Here is a 19,875-nt window from a genome sequence, read left to right as displayed (position 1 = left end):
GTGGAAATTGTGATTTCTGTGGTTTGACATGACAGTGGAGTCACAGAGTGGCTGTGGGCCCAACGCCGTCGTGAATCTCGGGGTGACGGTCATGCGCGCTGCTGTCCCAGCTGCGTACGCTGCACGGCACGCGCGGCTGCGTTTTCCCCACACCAAATGTCATGTGTTTGAGTGCGCTTGGGCAACGAAAGGGTGGAGGACCTGCCTCTGTTATTCTGGGTCAGCCATTTCCCTGGAATGTTCTGCCTGCTGCCAAAGAGAAGTCACTACAATGGTATGCACACACAACCGCGCAGAAACACAAGGATGACTTAAAAAGGCCTGAAAGTGAGGAGACGGAGCCGGCGTAACCGTGTGCTGTCCCCCGTGTGACCGACGGTTCTGTCTGTGCAACACGTATGCCTCCTCTCCTCAGCACTTTTACGCATGAATATTCAAAATAACACGTACGGTTATGAAGTAGGGGCGTGTGTGTGCGTGTGCAATATGGTGAACCATCTGCCCGGCCGCTACATAACACAACCGTGAGCATAATCTGCTGAACATTTTCAGGGAAGGGAGAGCAGGATGGCACTTTTCAGGTAGTCTTGTCCTGCCTGTTGGTTCCACAAGAGCTTTCTAAGGTCTAAGGTGTCGTCTTCTGTATAGATTTCCCCTTTAGGCAAAATCTGTTCCCTGTGATATCTGGCTTTTATGAATAAAATGAACTCCTTAATGCTCGCCCACACCAGCAGCGCAGGAGCAGCCAGCTTTGTTTTCACTCCCACCAGTGCTTGATTTCAGTTGTTCCCTCTTTGTCTCCTCAACGCTCCCCATCTCCCTCCCTTTTCCCCCTCCCGGAGGTCAGACTGCTGCGGCGCTGATGGTTGTTCAGCCTCAGAGTCAGAGCCGGGTCAAGGCTTCAGCAGCGCGCACCCTCTCAGGGTTTGAGTGTAGTTATGTGGCGGAGGAGTCAGTTACTCTGTCCTGTGACATTGTGAAATGACTGCAGTAGAATGGAAATTGTGTGCAAAGAGTGTGTGTGTGTGTGTGGTTGTACTCTGCGGCAGGTCGTGGGGGAGGAAGCAGCAGCAGTAGCGTGTGGAGTGTAGAGGTGGTGGTGGTGGTGGTGGTGCGGAGTGATATGGATAGTGTAGAGAAAAAAATGAAGAAATGGGAAGTCTCTGCACCTGTTTCCAGGGCAACAGAGGTCTGAAAAACACAGGCAGGTTGGACTTTTTATTCTCCACGCTGCACTGCCCTCTGGCAAGATACTGCAGACACCTCTAATGACTCCAAAACACTCGCTGCTGGCCCTGCTGCTGAAACACTGCCTGGCTTCAAGTGACACAGACACTGCGTGTGTGTGTGTGCGTGTGTGTGTGTGCGCGCGCGCGCGCGTGTGTGTGCCACTGAGGAGCTAATATGTGACATACGGTGCAGGTGCATGCTGGCTGTGAGTGGAAACCACAGAACATGTTGCATGCATGTATGTATCGTACATACGTGATAATTGGCGGATGACGTCATTGTCTGTGCCCCCTCACCACCACCACCACACTCTCCTCTAAAACGATCTGCTGCTTTGGTCTGCAGTCAGTCAGCCGCCTGACTTGTAGGAGGAGGGACAGGGAAATGCCTTTCTCTGTGGGAGACATTAGCCCTGTGATCTCATGAATATGTTATAGAGGCTCATTGTGCAATGAGGAAGGTAGACCGCGCTGCCAGGTTACGGCCTGCCCCAGCACACACTGCTACAGGCGTACTCTAATTGGCCCAGCTAGCTGGTTCGTTAATTAGCCTCATAGTTATTAGCTAGTTAATAATAGCTGTTTATTGGTGACACCGCATGTAAGTTTGTAATAAATGACAGCGGTACAATAATATTCCAAGCGTTGAACTGTGTAGTTACTCCTCAACAGTCTGGGATGTGAAAACAAAAAGAAGCCAAAGTAAAACATGTTCTTAACGGTCTAACATCGCTGGACAACGCGGTCATCGGGCAGCCTCGTCTCGTTAGCCCGACTGCGACACTAACTAGCTAGCTAATGCTAGCTAACGCAACTGTCTGCACTCAAGCGGCTTCATCGTCTGGCAGCTGGAGCAGGCGGAAGGTAAGCGCTCCTCACGGCACCGTTACCGCTCAGGCTAGTGTGGATAGCTGTTTAGCGAGCTGTCGTCGTTGCTCTGTGGCTGAATATCTACTCAGCGTAACGCAAGACAAGCTACCGTTACTCAAAGTTAACGCGAGCTACATAGCCGTCAGCGGCTAACGGTGCCAGCAGCCACCGCAGCAGCAGCAGCAGCAGCGGCGGCGGCGTGTTAAAGAGCCTCCACAGCTCTGTTTCCAGACCTCCGCCGCCACTAACGAGACAGCCAGGGATCATTCAAACTTGAGCCTGCGATACCAACACACCGCAGCTCAGCCAAAGCAGGAGTGCTGGTGCTGCTGCTTCTTTTTTATCACTTGCTAATTAAACTGGCGCTGAAATGCAACCTCAACATAAGTGCGTTTATTGAGCAGCTGAGCTCAGGTAGGTGAAAGAAAACGTCTCATTTTTTGGTGATGGGTAACACATGCAGAAAGACGGAGAGAGGCTGCACTCCTCCACAGAAAGCACTGCTGAAATGCTTTGTTCTGCTCTGCTGCAGATTTCAGCAGCATGTTTGCTTTTATATTGCTGCGGCATCATTTGCATTGCTCTCATCTTATCAACAGATTAAAAACAAAAGCACCAAAGAAATGTTCTACACAAGCTGATTTCATGCTTCCCAGCAGTTGTTTTTAATATGCATGGCTTCTTGTTGTGTTGCAATGTGTTTATGAGGCATCCAGTGCCTGTTTTTGCCCATGACTTCCTGGATGGGTACAATAACATGTTGCCTTGGCTCAAAGCCAGGCTCAGTTAGTTTCTGGTCAGTGTTGACATGAAGAGGCTGCGATAAAGAAGCTGGCTGAAAAGGCTGCAAACTGCAGAGTGAAGTCAAGGGTTTGTGTTTGAGGCATCCAGATGTTGGCTTTCTGCTGGGTTTCATGTGCGTCTGTTGCTCACAGAGAAGCGATGGAAGTGAGGGCCTTATTAGTGTGTGATAACTAATCAGGCACCTGTAGCTCACGACATATTGATTACACTTAATGCGTGCACATCCAGACCTTTAGTGATCTTTTCCTCACAGTTACTCTGCGTCTTTTGTTAGAGTGTGACAGCCTTTCAGACCTTGGAGTGATCATATCCTGTTATTGTTGTGAGCTGACCTGTGCCTCTCGCTGCTGCTCTTCTCTATTTAACAGGCTATTAATTGATCATCTCTCAGATCCCATTGAGACTCTTAATTAGCGTGCTGTATTAAAGGCAGGTGCCTGGCACATCAACCAGTTAAGCTGGTGTCTGTATTGTGCAGTGTTTTCATCCGGCAGCCCAGTTATCAGGCGACGGCCTTCATCACTGATTCGCTTATTCAGAAAAATGCTTTCAGCTTCCAGACATTGTTAATAGTAGTCAAGCACTTAACTAATAATTTCAAAAGTAGCGCTCTCATAATAACAGGAAATATGTGTCAAACCAATTTACCTGCTGAGCTCTTTTCAACAGTGTGTGTGTGTGTGTGCGTGCCACAATAATAACTACCAAATCAGACTGAATAGCCAGATATTTTAATGTTTTAGTCATTTTTCAGGCCAAAATGCCAAATGTTTACTGGTTGTAGTTTCTCAGTGGTGCAGGTTTACTGCTTTTGTCTGTTTTGTGTCATATTAAAAATAATATCTTTGGGTTTTTGAGTCAGGCAAAGCAGGATGGGGAATTTTCACCCTCTCTTCTGAATCAAATGCTTAATTAACCAATGGATTCAGCTGAGGGATAATTTCAGAGGATTGTAGTTGGATTATTGTGTTACTGTCAGGTGTTTCCATTATTTTGTCCAGCCCATTTATATCAATGAAGGCAGGCTAACTAGCAGAAACAGCTGATGCAGTATAGTTTTTGTGTTTCATATCTTTATAAACTGAATATCTCCTGGTTGAACTCCTGCTGTTATAAATCCGCCGTGTGACTGCATTGCTACATGCTTGTGTTTGAGTTGGCAAACCGCAGATTTTTTAAAGGTTCGTCCAGATTTATCTCACAAGGTTATCTCATCAGAGGTGTGGACGTGAGTCAAACTTGAGTCACAGATTTGGTGACTTTAGACCCAATTTGAGCGCTGCTCCTGATTGGTTCAGATAGGTCTATGGGCGGGTGCTCGTCAGGGTGCGTTCAAATACATCCTGAAGAGCACATTCGGGCTTATTTTGGGACTTGAACGTCAGAGTTTAGGACTTGGGACTTGACTTGTGACTTGGTCCCAACTTCAGTCAGTATACAAAGATTTAAAGTTGCAGCTTTTGTCAAATACTTTCCATACAGGATAGTGTCCGAGACATGTGACATGGTGACATGACGGCACTCACACATCCAGCCCTGTTATATTTAGATCAGCTGGCCGGTGATGATGCCTTCAGTGTCTTATCAACGCTTTGACAACAGCGTTGTGTTTATTGGTTCGTCTGCACATTATTTTTGTCAGTGTATTGATAAATAACAGTCTAAGAAACATCAGAATAGACTGAAAGACGCTGTCTTGTCCCACCAACAGTCTAAACTCGGAGGCGTTCAAAACCGTCGGCTTCATTTACGTGACGGTCGTGTCATGCTGGAGAAGAGCGACACTGGCATCTAATGACTGAAGGGTGTTTCTTTTATATTTGATTAAGTAGCAGCGGGAGCAGTTAATCATGTTTAGTCTCTCAAGAAGTTCATACACACTTGAACATTAATAAGTGCTAGTCAAGACTCAGATTGATTATCAGGTTAATTGAGTTGGATTCCAGACATAATCAACAGCTTTAAATGAATGTATAGCGACTGTAGCGTGCTTGGATTAGTGATAAGTGTGTGATTTAATTCTGTCGTGTGTTGTGTGTGATCACATTAAGAGGCTGCAAAGGCTGCTTTACGTCACTGTGTCACAGTCAGGCACGACATCGTGACGAAGAGGCTGATGTTGATGTCAGATCATGAAACTTAAATGTTAGTGTTGTCAGTAAAGTGGAGCTGCTCAGGCTGTCTCTGTCCTGATTCTGATGTCCAAACAGACCCTGTTTAATCTGGACGAGAGCTACTTTCCATTGCATAGAAACGTCATGGGATGGGAATGATTGTTCCAGGTGTTAGCCAAGCCCTCAGGTGTTAACAGGGAAACAGAGTTATGGCTTTTGAAAAACTTGAGGTGTCTTCGAGGTGTCCATAGTCAGGAATTAATGGACAATGTGGGGGCCAGCGGAGCACAGATGCCTCCACAGAGTCCCACGGACACCTCGTCAGACTTTAACCCTTAATGACTAATATGTGCATTATCTGCTTTTACCATCGAGCTTAACTGCTTGATTTGGTGCAGAAATTATTCTAAGGTGATGTCACAAGCTTTGGTTATGATTGGGGTCACTCCGATCACTTCTTGAAAGAGCTCTGCCTGGATTTCTTTTCTGTAATTGGCTCTTAACTGAAGTTATCTGTGAAAGTCAGATGATACTTTCAGGCTCATTCCTGTGGTGGCCCAGTGTTAACATCCTCGGTCATATTTGGCTGGTTTGAAATTGCTGTCATGTGCTACCCATTTTATAGATTAATTGTGATTTTGGTTTTGAGTTTCAGATTCTCAAATATGAGAACCTTCAGCATGTGTTTGTTTCATTGCATTATATTAAACTGATTCTCTTTTGGACTTGATGAATCCTCCTCAGGCTCCGAGAAAACGTGTTTTTGATTTATTTTCTGGCAGTTCATGGACCAAACAGTTAATAAGTTTAAACTGTAATGAGTATGATGTTCTTTGAAAAAGGAAGCTAGAAATAGATTTGGGCGATGGTTAAAACATCAAGCCATCTTGATAACCTTGAACTTCAGCTTCTCTGTTTTCATCTGCTTTCGCACAAAAAGCTGAAATCGGTCCAAGCAAAACAGAGTGGCGGTTCGGAGGGTCAGCCGAGGGTTGATTTAGTGCCTCCAGTGTGACGATGGCAGCAGCCGAGAGGTCCGAGCGAAAGGACGAGAAGGGGAAAAGGTGAAGACGAAGGGGACGAGCGGCTGATGAAGACGAGGTCAGGACGACGAGACTAAGAGAGGTGGAGGTGGTGTGAGGGTGGTGTCAGGGTGGTGTCTCAGTCGTTCCGATGTCTGACACAGAGACAGACATCTTACACGTTTCCCCCTTTGTGTAGTTCAGCTGCTGAGCTGTGATGGAAGTTACAAGGTGCCGTCTGGAGGCTGCTGCTGCTGCTGCCTTTTGATAGGAGGGAAACCAGGTACGGCGGTCATGTGATCTGAGCAGCTGCCCCCCCCCACGCACACACACATCAACACCAACCACCTTCCTCCTCCTACTGAAGATGTGGGGTGTCTGACCCAAATCTGCAAAGTGCAAAAAGGAAACCAAAGAGAAGAAATGAGAGGGGGAGGATGTTCTTCAAGGCTCTGATGTTGGAAAATTAGCATGTCAGTTGGAAACCGTCAGATAAAGAAAATCATTAGCAGGAGGAGAGCGGCGGTGCAGCAGGGACGAGGAATGTGCGGAGAATAGTGAAAACACATTACCGGAGGAGGGAAAGTGGCACATAAACATGCAGGGGTGTTATTAAACGAACCAAATGGAAGAACAAGCGAACAGCGAGGGGAGTCTGCCTCCTCACATCTCTGTTCTCTTAAATTCCTTTTGAAATCAGCAAGCTAAATTTAGCTTCCAGCACCCCTCCCCCTCCTCGGAGAGGTATCAGAGCTACAGCAGTCAGTGATAGGCTAACGTTTTGATGTGCACAGTCCACACACACACACTGAGATTAAAGTGAGTGGCTCTGAGTGGGAGGGCACTGTGTCTTTGTGCACACAGTGTGGGCTTCAGTGATGATAAATTGTTGCTGCGCAGCAAATGAGCTCTGAGTTAGCGTCTCTTTATGTGTGGGTCTTCATCCCTCTCAGGGGCCGCCTCTCGACGACAGTGGGGGCTCTCTGATGATCCCCCCGTTCATCCGATGAAACCCCTCAACTCCATGAAACCCTCCCTGCCTCCCAATCCACAAAGGTACACACACACACACACACACACACACACACACACACACACACACACACACACAGTAGTGACATTAAACTCAGTGTCCTCAGGTGAACCATGCGACACCTCACCTCATTTTCTGTCCAAATGATGACCCACGATCAAAGACGTGTGACGCCTGGTTTTCCTGTGTTTCCCTGACCAGAAGTTTAAACTGAAAGGTTAAGTGTTGTCCAGGGAAGTACTGTGTACGTCGTCAGAGCCATTTGAAAATGTCCACATTGTTCTGTAACATGTTGACATTACCAACAGAGAGGCAGGCTGATATCTGACCTGCCGGACACTGAGGTGTCCTTAGTTCTAGAAATGGCTCCTCCATGGGCGTTACAAGAATAATAATAATTAGTTTAATAACTGCCTAGTATTTCTGCTGCTGACTAGCGAGGGCAGAAATGTTTTAGCAACTGGTAGACTAACTGTTGTTTGTCCCTCCAATAAAGAAAATGTTAATTCAAGAGTGCAGGCCGGGTGTGTCGCTGCTAAAAATTCTTGTTAAGAAATGCTTTCTCTGCAGAGTTTTGTTTTAAATACCAAAGAAAACGAATAAATGAATTCTGTGTAGCGGAGTTCAGTGGGCTCCTTCGTTACAAAGCGTTAAGGAAGTCGGCTGTCGAGAGTTCCCTGCTCAGCCTTCTTGTGAGCATCTTGATTGGGTTCACTTTGTGATTGAGTGTGGCCACAAAACCCGAAGACGTTTGTGTCGGCAGCTCACCGACACGACGAGCCGCCTCAGAACAATGTGGCTGACTGTGAGTAGAAGGAAGGAGGAGAAAGATGAAACCAGCTAGATTTTGCTTATTTGAAATAAAGCTTATGATTCTCTGCCCAGCAGATGGACAGTAAAATGTTCGAGAAGGCATCAGTTGAGCCCATGTCATTAAAACCTGCACACGTGGTGGGGCATTAATGCTGTTGTGGCAGCTTCCTGTTGAGGAAATGGTTTAAAAGGAGGAAGCGGAGGGTTAACCTCAACAGTCAGATGTGTAAACCATGCTCATGTTAATTGTTACGGCTCTAAGGTTTTATTCTGCTCCGTCTCTGTTCTGCTAAAGCATAAACATCCCATGTGAAACACACTTTGGTTTTCAATGAGGAAATAATAAAATGCTGATGTGTGAATGCTCTGCTGAACCTTCCTAACCATCCCAGTAACTCAGCTTCACATCCTGCTGCAGCACTGACGGCCCCTTCCTAAATGACCCAGTCTCCTGGCAACCAGGCACCAATCAGCACGCAGGATCTCTCTCTGTAGTAACCACAGTGTGGGGCGTGACCAATCCCACACACAGCCAGGTAACACATGTCTCAGCACCCGGGGACATTTTTTATTTCCCCCTGCTTTATGTTCTGTGACGAGCAGCAGCAGCAGATAAAGAGCTTGTATTTACTGTACGTGTGAAATCAAGGCTCGTATTTATCACCCCGCTACAGTGAGAATGCAGTGGAGATTTTAGTGAAATTAAATCATGTTTCTGTAGCTGTAAAGTGACCATAATCCAAATTTATTGTGACATTGTGTGAAGTGATAAACATCGGCTGAATCTGCGGCCTCCCTCGGTGTTCATCTGTCCGGCCACAGCTTCCCCGGAGCTCTGGCTGAGACGGTGAGACCGAACGTTGTGTTATTTCAACAGATATTCATAGCAGCTGCTGCATTCACATGAGCTTGCACCACTTTACTGACATTTCTGAAGGATGTCAGCGACAAACGTAAAGCTGCTTTCACAGTTTTCTTTGTCTGCGCCTGTTGGAGTTACTGCCCTGCGATTATGTTTCCTCACATGTAAAACACGTCCACCGCCAGCAGAATCTCCTCCAAGCTTGTCAATGGAGCAGACGTGGGCTAAGTCCTCGTCTCAGAGCCCCGATGTGGCTCATCTCAAACAAACAATCTGCACTTAAAGGTCACTCCTACACTTGACTGTGAGGAGGAGTGAGCTGCTTCCGAAACGCGTTTCATTCTCAAAGAGAAAATGGTTTCGCTCCTCAGTTGGCCCTTTGGAGCATTTTTCAGTGTTGAATGGTTAATATGGTCCCAAACTTCTCACAGTGATGCCTGTTTGTTCCTACTATAATGTGTAGGAGTAAAAGCGTATCGCTGCTGTCTCTGTCATCGTGCTATAGGAATTACCGCAGAGCACAGCGTGCTTGATTTAAAACACCATCAAGCTTTCTCTTCAAACTGTGTGTGAAAACAAGTTCTTGCAGTTTATGGTTAATTGTCAAGTTTAGTTTGTAGAGAATAAATTGACAAAATTGCTGCAAAAGGAAAACATTTTTTCACTACTTTTCTCACATCCTATGAACCAAAGCATCTGCAAATTAACCCATAATGAAATAACTGTTAGTTACAGCCGTAAATGAGTCTACACTTGGATTTGAAACGTGCTTTTCTTTCAAGGACTTTCAAGATATTATCAGTAGAAAAGGCATGTCTTTCCAGGAAGCTTCCTAGAAGATTATTAGCCAGTTATGACCCGTGAAATAAAAAAAGCGTTAACCTCTATAAGTGTGAGGCTGAAATTGATTTCATTCATTCAGTCAGTCATTTGGAGTCACATGTACTTAGTGTGACTGATTTCATTTCATTTTGTGGACGTCAGAATGTCTGTTGATAAGAACGTCGGCATTTTGCTTCATGTTTAGTCCCAGTTTCACTTTCATTGTGACTATTAGGAGTCTGCATGTTGTCTTCTAGTTTCTCCCCCGCCATCCTCTCACAGGCGGACTTAACTTCACTTATGCATGACAGTTCGCCATGATGACACCCGTCTGTGTGCTCCATGCAGGTGTTCGGTGCACCCATGGGTCCGGGTGAGAGCTCCGGCGGTCACATGATGCCTGGTGGCAGCCCTGGTATGGGTCCAGGCATGGGCTCCCAGTTCATGGGCCAGCAGTCGTATGGAGAGGCTGTGTCTAAGGGCTACGGTCAGCCTATCATGTATGGACGTCCCAGCGCTGCTTACAACCCGGCGTCGGGCTACGGTGGAAGGTATGCTGCTTTCCTCTTCGCCAAATGTCAGCTACAGTAAGATTCAATGCTTTACTCTCAGTATGACTGCAAGTGAATGTGACTCATCGTGTTGAGTGACAGGAAACTCATGGTGATTTGAGCTAAATGCTAACGTCTCTGTACTAACATGTTGACAGTGACAGTGGGGACATGCTGATGTTTAGCCATAGGCATAAATGCGAGGGCAGAACTTCCAGAGCCCAGCAGGGGGCGCCTCCACTGGTTTCAAGCTTATGAGAAAATTAGTCTATTCTCAGTTGATTTGTGACCTCAGCAAAGAGTTTTCTGAGGAGTTTATGGTCTCTTTATTTGCGTGCGGTTCTGGTCAACATGCACACAGATAAACTAACTGGGAGTCGTTTAAGATAAATAATGAGATCCATGTACCTGTTTCACCTGTAATCATCTTTGAGACATCCAGGTAGAGCAGTGTTTCCTGTTTGGAGCATTTCTTTTACGGGTTGACAAAACACCCAAATTGTTTGGATGTCCGTCCTTTTGACCAGGAAATAAAGTTAATAAAATTCAGCTCTTTACAGCAGCTGATGACATTTCTGAGAGCTGGCAAACATAATTAGCCTCCATTGAGTGACGGATTTGCAGTTTTGAGTTTGCTGCTCCGTTAGCACTGAGGAGTGTGTGTGAGGAACGTTACTGCTCCTGCCTGCTGGTGGCTTTGATAATAGAACAGTGTTGTCTATTTTAGTGTCTCTGTTTATTTCTGCATCAACATATGGCTGCTCTCACCCACCTCTCTGACTCACACTGATGACGAAACCTCTCACACACACACACACACACTGATCTCCCCCGTCTTCCCCTGCAGTTACTCTGGTAACAGCGGAGGTGCCGGTCTGGGCGTTCGGCCTCCCTCAGACTTCACTCAGGCTGCTGCAGCGGCTGTTGCCGCCGCCGCTGCCACGGCGACTGCCACTGCTACGGCAACTGTTGCAGCCATACAGGAAAAACAGCACCAGGAGCTCAACTACGGACAGGTAAATGTTTCAGGCAGGTGAACATGTCTGTGTGCACTGGCTAAAAGCTAGACCCAGTGCAGATGGAGCCTGTCCAGGAGTGGATGAAATGCAGGAAAACTTTTTGTGGGGCCTTTTTAAGTCACTAAGTGACCCACAGAGGTAGCAACTTTCCTGATTTTGGAAATGTTTTGATTAACAACAATAAAAGTAATAATAATAAGAAGAAAGTCTGTCCTAATACACACACTGATACAAAGCATGAAAGAGTTCATGACATTAATGCAATCAAATGTTCACATTAGTGTGATTCTTCCTCATGTTAGGACAGGATGCTGACCTCACTGCTTTCCTCAACATTTGAATCACTGAACATAAAGATGGGCAGAGAACTGCTTTAACATCATCATCTTTAGCCTGAATCCTGGCCTCCTTTTCTTACCGTCAGGGTTCACACTCTGTCAGCCCTCCTGTGCTGTCCATGCTGTGTTTTTACCACCTCTGTCCTCCTTCCCTTTCCCTCCCAGATGGGTGGAGCATCCGCCTACGGCACCCAGTTCCTGTCTCATTCGGGCCCCCGCGGCCCTCCTCCGGGGATGGTCTCTTCCCGGCCCGGACCTCCTCCTACCACAGGGGGCATGTATCCTTCTCACCCTGGCCAGACTCAGAAGATGCCCCAGCATGGAGGGTATCCAGGTGGACCGCAGGGGCTCAAACGGCCCTTTCATTCAGAGGTCAGTGAATATTTTCATATCAGATTATTAGTCGTTGAAATTGATGGACAGATTGAAGTGTTATAGTGATGAGTGATGAGGTGAGTCTTCAGTACGTCTTCCTGTCTCTGCTATGTTTCCAGAGTTTTCCCGTGCAGCAGTACGGCTCTTCTGGGATGTCGGGGTACCCTAACCAGCCCCTGCAGTACCCGGCGGGTCCACAGCAGCGATGTGCCCCCTCACCCTCTTACCCCTCCAGTCGGATGCCCCTCATGGGACAGTACACTTCTGGATCACACAACCCGGGACAGTTCAACCCCGGAGCCGGCCAGCCCAACCCTCCACAGTATTATAAGGTAATCAGCTCCAAGGCCTTTTCCTATCAGTATTTGACTCAAATATTGATAATTATTAATGAATTTCAGTTATTTGAGAATGAAAACGACCTTCAGTTGCATTTGCCACCCGTGACAGTTGGGGTAGAACCTGTGGATCAGATCTAATTTCCACAGCACTGTTGAACTCCTTTGGTGGATGGATCGTGTCACGTTTCCTGTCTGTCGTTCTCCAGTCAGAGCCGTTCAATGGCCAGGGCAGCCTGCCGTCTGGGGGAGCGGGAGGATACAACGCCTTCACACAGGCTGCAGTGAGCGGGGTAACTCCTCTCAGTCCAGTCCAGTTCAGTCATAACATGTCCAAATGTACTGCATGAGGATTGTTTGATGAGGGGATTCAAAGTTCTAAACATGCGTCCTGGTCGTCTCTCAGCCAGGTCGGGGTGGGGTGATGCCCGGATATCCGAGCTCGCCGATGGGGGGGAATCCCACGCCTCCGATGACGCCCGGGACGTCCATGCCTCCCTACCTGTCCCCAGGCCAGGACACAAAGCCCCCCTACCTTCCACCAGACATCAAACCCAACATCAGCGCCCAGCAGCCCTCGACAGGTGAGACGCGCATCAGGAAGCTCAGACTATGCTAAGACAGGACGATCCGTTCCAGAAAACTTGTTTCTCTAACATCACACCTGGCACCTGTTTGTGTGGACCTGAGCACATCCCAACAAGAAGAGAATTTATAAAACACAAGAAGAGAAAGGAGGTTCTTGTCCCTAAGGTGGAAATGCCCTAAAAGCCGGTTCTCATTTTCCATCCAAGGTAACCCCAGTGACGACCTGCGTCTGACCTTCCCGGTACGAGACGGCATCGTGTTGGAGCCGTTCAGACTGGAGCACAACCTGGCCGTCAGTAACCACGCCTTCCAGCTGAGGGACTCGGTCTACAAAACACTCATGATGAGGTAGGAAGACTTTCGCAGTCTCATCGACTTGGTTTCTTCTTCTGTGTCAGACAAACAGAACTCGGTTACAAGGGGGGAAGATAAACATGCATCTATGGCGCAGGATGAGGCAGTATTTTGATTATGAATTGACTGATTAATCGTTTCAGTCATTTTTCTAGCGGAAATGTCAAACATTTGCTGGTGAATGTCAGGAGTTTGTGCCTTTGGATCAGTTTTTTATGCAGTTAATTAACTATTTACATTTTCTGCTACTTGAAACTCCTGCAGTTCAAGGGCCAATATTTTACTTTTGGTACTTTTACCTGAGTACTTCTTCCGCCTCTGTTTGTTCGTCTGTGTTCTTAACGTTAAGCAACAGGCTCTCATTAACTGCTTGTGAAACATGTTGGTAATGACAGTTAAGGCCACGCTGTTATTGTTCGTGTACTGCAGTGTCGAAACTCCAGACTGGTTCTCCACTCTGAGTTACAGTGAATGAAGGACTCGGTGTGAATCCAGAGCAGCTCACCTCACCCTGTGTCTCTCCCCGTGTGATTTTTACAAAAACACACCAGATGAGGAAAAACAAATGAGGAATGTTTGATAACCCCACCCAGTCTGCCCCTGATGGTCTGTGTTGTGTCGCCCCCTGCAGGCCTGACCTGGAGCTGCAGTTTAAGTGTTACCACCACGAGGACAGACAGATGAACACTAACTGGCCTGCGTCTGTGCAAGTAAGTGTCAAGAGCTTTTCTTTGTGGCTTATTGGTTGGGTCTTTCAGATGATATCGTGTCTTAAATAGTTGTTATTATTATATTCTGCCTTTTTTCCTTCATGTGAGGACTGATTTTCAGCCGTTGAAACTGAAAAGTGAATACGATGATTATCCATTCAGTCACATCATTTTTTTCCTTCTGAATCAGGTGAGCGTCAATGCGACTCCTTTGTGTATTGAAAGAGGTGACAACAAGACCTCCCACAAGCCCCTGTACCTGAAGCAGGTGTGTCAACCAGGACGAAACACCGTTCAGATCACAGTGACCGCCTGCTGTTGTGTAAGTAGCCTTCCTGCCTCAGTCCAACACATTAAAACCTCTGACATTAAATCTGACTTTAACCTTACTTTTGTCGCTCCTCTCTCTCCGTAGTCCCACCTGTTTGTGTTGCAGTTGGTCCACCGGCCGTCTGTCAGGTCGGTCCTGCAGGGCTTGATGAAGAAGCGACTCCTGCCGGCCGAGCACTGCATCACTAAGAGTGAGTAGAAACCCAGCGCACCGAGAAACCGAAGAGGCACTTGTGCTTTACTTCAGTGCTGTGCTGCAGCCAGGAACAACTGTTTTAGTTAGATAATGTTAAATATAGTCTGTTAACCTAATGTCAGAAAAGTTCTCAAAAACGTACATTTCAAACTTGGATTGAAATCTTATTTCTTATTTTTAATGGTATACACACACAACTCCAAATGGGGTTTTCCAGTGGTTTTAAACTGCCTGTGACCTGTTTGTTTTTTATTCCTGTACACTTTAAACTACTTTTTTCTTATCTTTTTGTTTCAGTAAAGAGAAACTTCAGCAGCGGCACCATCCCGGGGACCCCCGGTCTCAACGGAGAGGACGGCGTCGAGCAAACGGCCATCAAGGTTTCTCTCAAATGCCCGATCACGTTCAGACGCATCCAGCTGCCAGCCAGAGGTCACGACTGCAGACACATACAGGTGGGCTCTTGCACTGCGATTACACATGTACTGTGTACCTGTACTGTACTGGCTCATTGTGGTGTCTTCATTCTGTAGTGCTTCGACCTGGAGTCCTACCTGCAGCTGAACTGTGAGAGAGGAACCTGGAGATGTCCTGTGTGCAAGTATGTCCTGCATCAGCGTCTCACTGATTTTAGAGTCCCTCCTCAGCATGAAGTGTAACCAGCAGTTTGTTCCTGTCGTTCACAGTAAAACAGCTCTGCTCGAGGGGCTGGAGGTGGACCAGTACATGCTCGGGATTCTTGTCTACATCCAAAAGTAAATGTGGATTTCATAGAAATGATTTTACATGTGGTGACAGCTATGTGATGCCCAGTAACCCGTCTGCATCTTCTTCCTCCTCCTCCTCCTCTCAGCTCGGACCATGAGGAGATTACCATAGACCCAGTGTGTGGCTGGAGGCCGGTGCCCGTCAAACCCGACCTGCACATAAAGGAGGAGTCTGACGGCCCGGTCCTGAAGCGCTGCCGAACAGTCAGCCCGAGTCACATGGTCCTGCCCAATGTGATGGAAATGATCGCCGCTCTGGGCCCGGCATCATCCCCTTACCACAGTGTGCCGGCAGGCGGCAGGAACACCCCAGACTACAACAGGCCAGGTACATTCAACACACCTGAAGGAATTGTAGGAAAGTATTCAGTCTCATGAAGGATTTTATTTTTATTTTAGATCTTTATTACAACATTCAGTGACAGAAACCATCTTTGAGAAAAATGGGGTGCTCTCATGTCAACCATCTTTATGTACAGTCAGTGATTAGAAGAACTCCATGGTGTGAAGTGTGTGTACTTCTGACTGGTGCTGTATGTACTGTGAGTAACATGTACTCCAGTCGGTATAGTCTCGGTGTCCCCATCCCCCCGCTTGTGTCCTCTGATGGCTGGAGGCTCTTTGTGTCCACGCTGTGCTGTTCTTGATCACAACACTCCTCACTGACCTGCTTTTATTTGCTGACTGGAAGTAATGTGTGTTTTGTTTGGGTCTCGTAGGGAGTCAGGGATTCTCCAGCCAAACGGGCTTCACAGACTTCCCCAACACTCCCGGCACCCCGACACTCGGCGAGTACGCCTCCTCTGGACCGCCGCCACCCCTCCCCTACCAGTCTGAGCAGGTGAGACAACCTCGCAGCACCCCTCTGTTGCATAACATGTCCCCACCGGAGCACATATCCCTCCTCTCTACGTAGCCTCTGGCCACAGAGACAAGGATCAGGATCTTTCTGTTCAGCTCACTCAGGACATTTTCCTTAACGGCTGAGTAGGCATCAATGACAACCAGAGTATGAATAGACCAGGGCCAGAAGGCACCGATGCCTGAGTCCGCTTCACAGAGTCTGAACTATCTGTTCTACAGCTCAAACTGAGGCACACACCGGCTGAATGTGACGTTCAGATCGCTTTGATCTGATATTGAAGCTGGTCATACGCTTTCTTACTGTCCAAAACGACCAAAACCAGGAGCATCAAAAGTGTTTCATGCATTCATACTTGAATTCAGAGGTTATTTCCCACAGTGTCCCTACGCTGAGCAGGTTTGGTAACCATTTGTAACCTGTGATCTGTGAATCTGAGTTTAAACTCACACCACCTGCCTTGTGTTTCTTGACCCTTTTATAAAGCCAGAACAGATGAGGGTTTAGTCAGGAATAACCACAAACCAAAAGGGAAAAACACAAACGTGGATTCATCTGCCACTGGAGATGGTCCTCAGCACACACACTATTCCCTGCTGTTAGTGTAATAAAAAACGTTTGGGGATGGAACTATTTGTTGTGAGGTGTCAGAGCCTGGAACTATTTGCTTGGCTGATATCGTGCTGCTGTTCCTGCAGCACTGACTGTCTTTTCCTTCTGGCTTGTGAGTTCAGTTAAGAGCCTTGAACTGACCCTGAAGTGGACAGCACTGACTGAGACGATACTGACTCACGTATCTGTCGCAGGCAGCTGCTCTGCTGTCTGAAACAAGAACGTGTCCGTCCTGCTCCACTGTCACACACTTCTGGCCTCTTAAGAGGAGACCACGAGTGTTTCCTCTGTGAACTTGCTGTCATTTTTCTGCCCGTGAAATAAAGTTTCTCCTCTTGTTCTGGGTCTCTTTGACTTCCTGCTCCGTCACTGTCAGACGCCTCATGCTGGACGAATCGAACATGGCCATAATATCCTGCAGCAGCACAGTTCAGGCGTCCACGCCAATCAGAGTCTCGGTGACTCTGGCAGTCCGCTGCCACAGAGGAACGCCGGTACCCAGAATTCCCGGCTGCAGAGCGAAACCTCCTTCGGTCTGGGAGGCCCAGGAGCACCTGGAGGAGATGGAGCTGATCATGCACTAGATGTGAGTGGAAGTTTGCTGATCATGTGATCAGCGACATAACAACACAGTGTTTGTAGGACTTGAATATGACTGATTGAAGTGTTTCTTTACTTCACGGTGTTTCTTTAATGACATTATTTCATTAAAAGGATATAAACTATTATATTTCTTTTGCAGAAGCAGGTTTAAAGCAAATTGAAAACTTACTGAACTGTAAAAGACAGAATAACTCAGAGAGAATTTAGTGAGTCAGAATGAATTAAAACCTCAGTGTCTCAGTTGTCTCGGTCTTTGTGTCCTGAAGCCACAATTCAACCACTTGCTCACTGTTCCTGTCTGCTTACTTTCGTCTCTGACACAAGTTGGTCAAATATACACACTCAGGGTACTTTTACCACCAAACTGTTTGCAGGTGAAGTACTTCAGTACGTGTGTTTACTGGAAGCCTGTTGTGTTGTCACATTAAACTGCAGTTCACTGTTCAGTCCTTTGACATTAGCTGTTAGCTCTGTTAGCCAAACACGCTGCAGGACTCTGCTGCTTACTGACAGCTAACAGCTAACAGCTCACGGCTCTTCTCCTGCTGATTCCAGTACACATTTTCCCTCTCGGTTTAACCTGCACCGAAACATTTGTGACTGAGGGGCAGCCGATCAGTGACAGTAACCATGGTAACAGGAAGAGGAAGACTCTTTCCTGTAAGCAACGCTCGTCCCTAACATGTTTTTCATACAGACTTTTAAACTGACCTTCTTTGTTTTTCCACTCTGTGTGTGTCACTTAGCTTCTTCCTGAGCTGACCAACCCGGACGAGCTGCTGTCCTACCTGGGCCCCCCCGACCTGCCCAACAACAGCAGCGATGACCTGCTGTCTCTGTTCGAGAACAACTGACCGCCTTCGTCATCCCGTCCAGCCTGACTGGAGTCCTGCCCTCGTCGGTCGAGGACGGCGGCGTCTGTCGGCTCGACTGGACTGCGCTTTGACGCCCAATCAGTGCAGAGTACGAGAACAGGAGGGAACATGAACACGTCATCGTGAGCGTGAAGAGCACGACGCACTGACTGCAGACCAGCATTTTAAACTATAGCACAAACCGCAGGCTGAAGGGTTTAAATATATTTCTGTATTTATAGATTTATCAGATGAAGCGGAGAACAGTGAAAGCTGGGGTGTGTTCAGCTAATTAATGCAGCGGTTCCAAACGTTTTCTGTTGCTTAACAAGCGCACACACACACTCTCCTGGTAGATTATTCAGTAACACAAACACCACATTTCTGCTGTTCAGGTTCACTTTCACAAACTCCTCTGTGCTTTACTCGTCCCCCCATGTAACCTCCCGGTGTGGGAGCCGCTGCGTTAACGGTTAACGCTCGAGATTTTCTCCAGATTTCTTCCTGTCAGCGAGTCCCATGAAAAACCTGAGACCAGCGACGTGTTTCTGACTTTCCAGGCCCAAGCCCAGTGAAGGTCGGATCCTTCAAAACTTTATTTGTATTTGTCACAGTCAAACTAGATAAAATGAAAAAACTAAACTTTTAAAGATCAAACACTATCATAAAATTAGTTTTTGTAGTTTTTGTTGGGCTCCTTGTTAGTGGATCCACTGAATGTTGAGTTTAAGCTTTTTTTGATGGGATTTGATGGCAGTGAGAGAAATCTGTAATTTCACAGAATTGACCTTTTAAATATGTGATGATGTAAGATAGGGGCAGTTAAAAGTGAAAAGATCCTCCCGTTTTGGAACGAGGAATAAAATGAAGCTGTACAGAAGACATTTGTTTTCCTCCGTGAAGCTGGGAGAGCTGAGGTTCTTCTGCACTGTGAAACGTATGGACTCTCGTCTTCGGTTGGTTTTCGCTCTCTTCCTGGGGCTTTTCAGGCATACTGTAAATGAGTACAGCCGTGTGTCATGGCATTTTCTGCCATTTGAAAGCTGTTAGTATGTTTTTCACATGTATAACCCATCATGACACGGGTTTCTGTACTGTATAATCAGCTGTTTTCATTAGAGAACGTGTGTGTATCAAACCAGTTGTTAACCATGGTAATTTTAATGTTATTAGTTGGATAATGGGTCACTGTATACTTGCTGTGTGTGAGAAGATTCTGTAAAAAATCAGTCATACAAACCGTCAGCTGACATTAAGCAACGCAGTTAAAGACGCAGAAATGATTTCTTAATACCACTTTTTAAAGCTGGCGTCTTTTTCTACGAATCATTTTCCGATTTTGTGGTCAGAAAAGGCAGCAGGAAATAAATTGAAGCGACACAATAATGTTTTATTTGGAAATTGAGGAGTATTTAACTGCAAATTTGCTAGGAAAAAATTTTTTAATATGTAAACTATTCCACACGTATTTTGTAAGCGCATTGTAATTGCCATTATTTTCTATTTATTTTTTAATCATAATCATCATTGTATCGACAGTTACCTTGTCCCTCTGAAACTCAGAATTAAAAATCACTTTATTTGAGAAAAGAGTTTTGGGGCTTTCAAGTGTCTCCAGTAGTAAACTGCTGCTCTAACATGACGTCACACACGAGCAGATTTCACTGCAGATGCTTCACTTATGTTTCAGATTTAAATTTCCAGATGAAATAATCTCAGCCTCTTCACTTTTTCCCCAGCTGGAAGGACATTAAACTTCTCAGTCACAAACACAGTATTTATTTTATGTGTTCCTCTATAAACACGGCT

General features: G+C 46.6%; 1 protein-coding gene across 5 annotated transcripts; it reads left to right on the top strand.

The window, feature by feature from the left end:
- The first annotated feature begins 113 nt into the window (after positions 1-113).
- Positions 114-19,656, top strand: zmiz2 (zinc finger, MIZ-type containing 2). Of its 5 annotated transcripts, XM_046375819.1 has the most exons (21): positions 1,526-2,093; positions 5,958-6,322; positions 6,993-7,095; positions 8,304-8,421; positions 9,918-10,120; positions 10,968-11,136; positions 11,643-11,849; positions 11,972-12,184; positions 12,400-12,483; positions 12,597-12,774; positions 12,985-13,126; positions 13,764-13,842; positions 14,033-14,164; positions 14,258-14,363; positions 14,666-14,823; positions 14,902-14,969; positions 15,055-15,123; positions 15,222-15,463; positions 15,855-15,976; positions 16,986-17,195; positions 17,959-19,656. In XM_046375819.1, the coding sequence occupies exons 3-21, from the start codon at positions 7,046-7,048 to the stop codon at positions 18,064-18,066; spliced, it is 2,658 nt and encodes an 885-aa protein (XP_046231775.1). In that variant the 5' UTR covers positions 1,526-2,093; positions 5,958-6,322; positions 6,993-7,045; the 3' UTR covers positions 18,067-19,656. The 5 variants fall into 5 exon arrangements, with proteins under 5 accessions (XP_046231777.1, XP_046231772.1, XP_046231775.1 ...); XM_046375816.1 differs by lacking the exons at positions 1,526-2,093; positions 5,958-6,322 and adding an exon at positions 118-274; XM_046375817.1 differs by lacking the exon at positions 5,958-6,322 and having other exon boundaries at positions 1,527-2,093.
- The last annotated feature ends 219 nt before the right edge of the window (positions 19,657-19,875 follow it).

Source organism: Scatophagus argus, chromosome 20 (assembly GCF_020382885.2).
Source record: "Scatophagus argus isolate fScaArg1 chromosome 20, fScaArg1.pri, whole genome shotgun sequence".
Lineage (NCBI taxonomy): Eukaryota > Metazoa > Chordata > Actinopteri > Scatophagidae > Scatophagus > Scatophagus argus.
Note: the sequence above shows the minus strand (reverse complement) of the source record. Positions and strands in the feature narration are given on the sequence as shown.

Bases quoted from the DNA above. Each gene is read 5' to 3' on its own strand.
- zmiz2 (XM_046375816.1), top strand. From the start codon at position 238: ATGTTCTGCCTGCTGCCAAAGAGAAGTCACTACAATG. The intron at 11,850-11,971 runs GTCAGTGAATAT...CTATGTTTCCAG, and splicing joins AACGGCCCTTTCATTCAGAG to AGTTTTCCCGTGCAGCAGTA. The intron at 17,196-17,958 runs GTGAGTGGAAGT...TGTGTCACTTAG, and splicing joins GAGCTGATCATGCACTAGAT to CTTCTTCCTGAGCTGACCAA.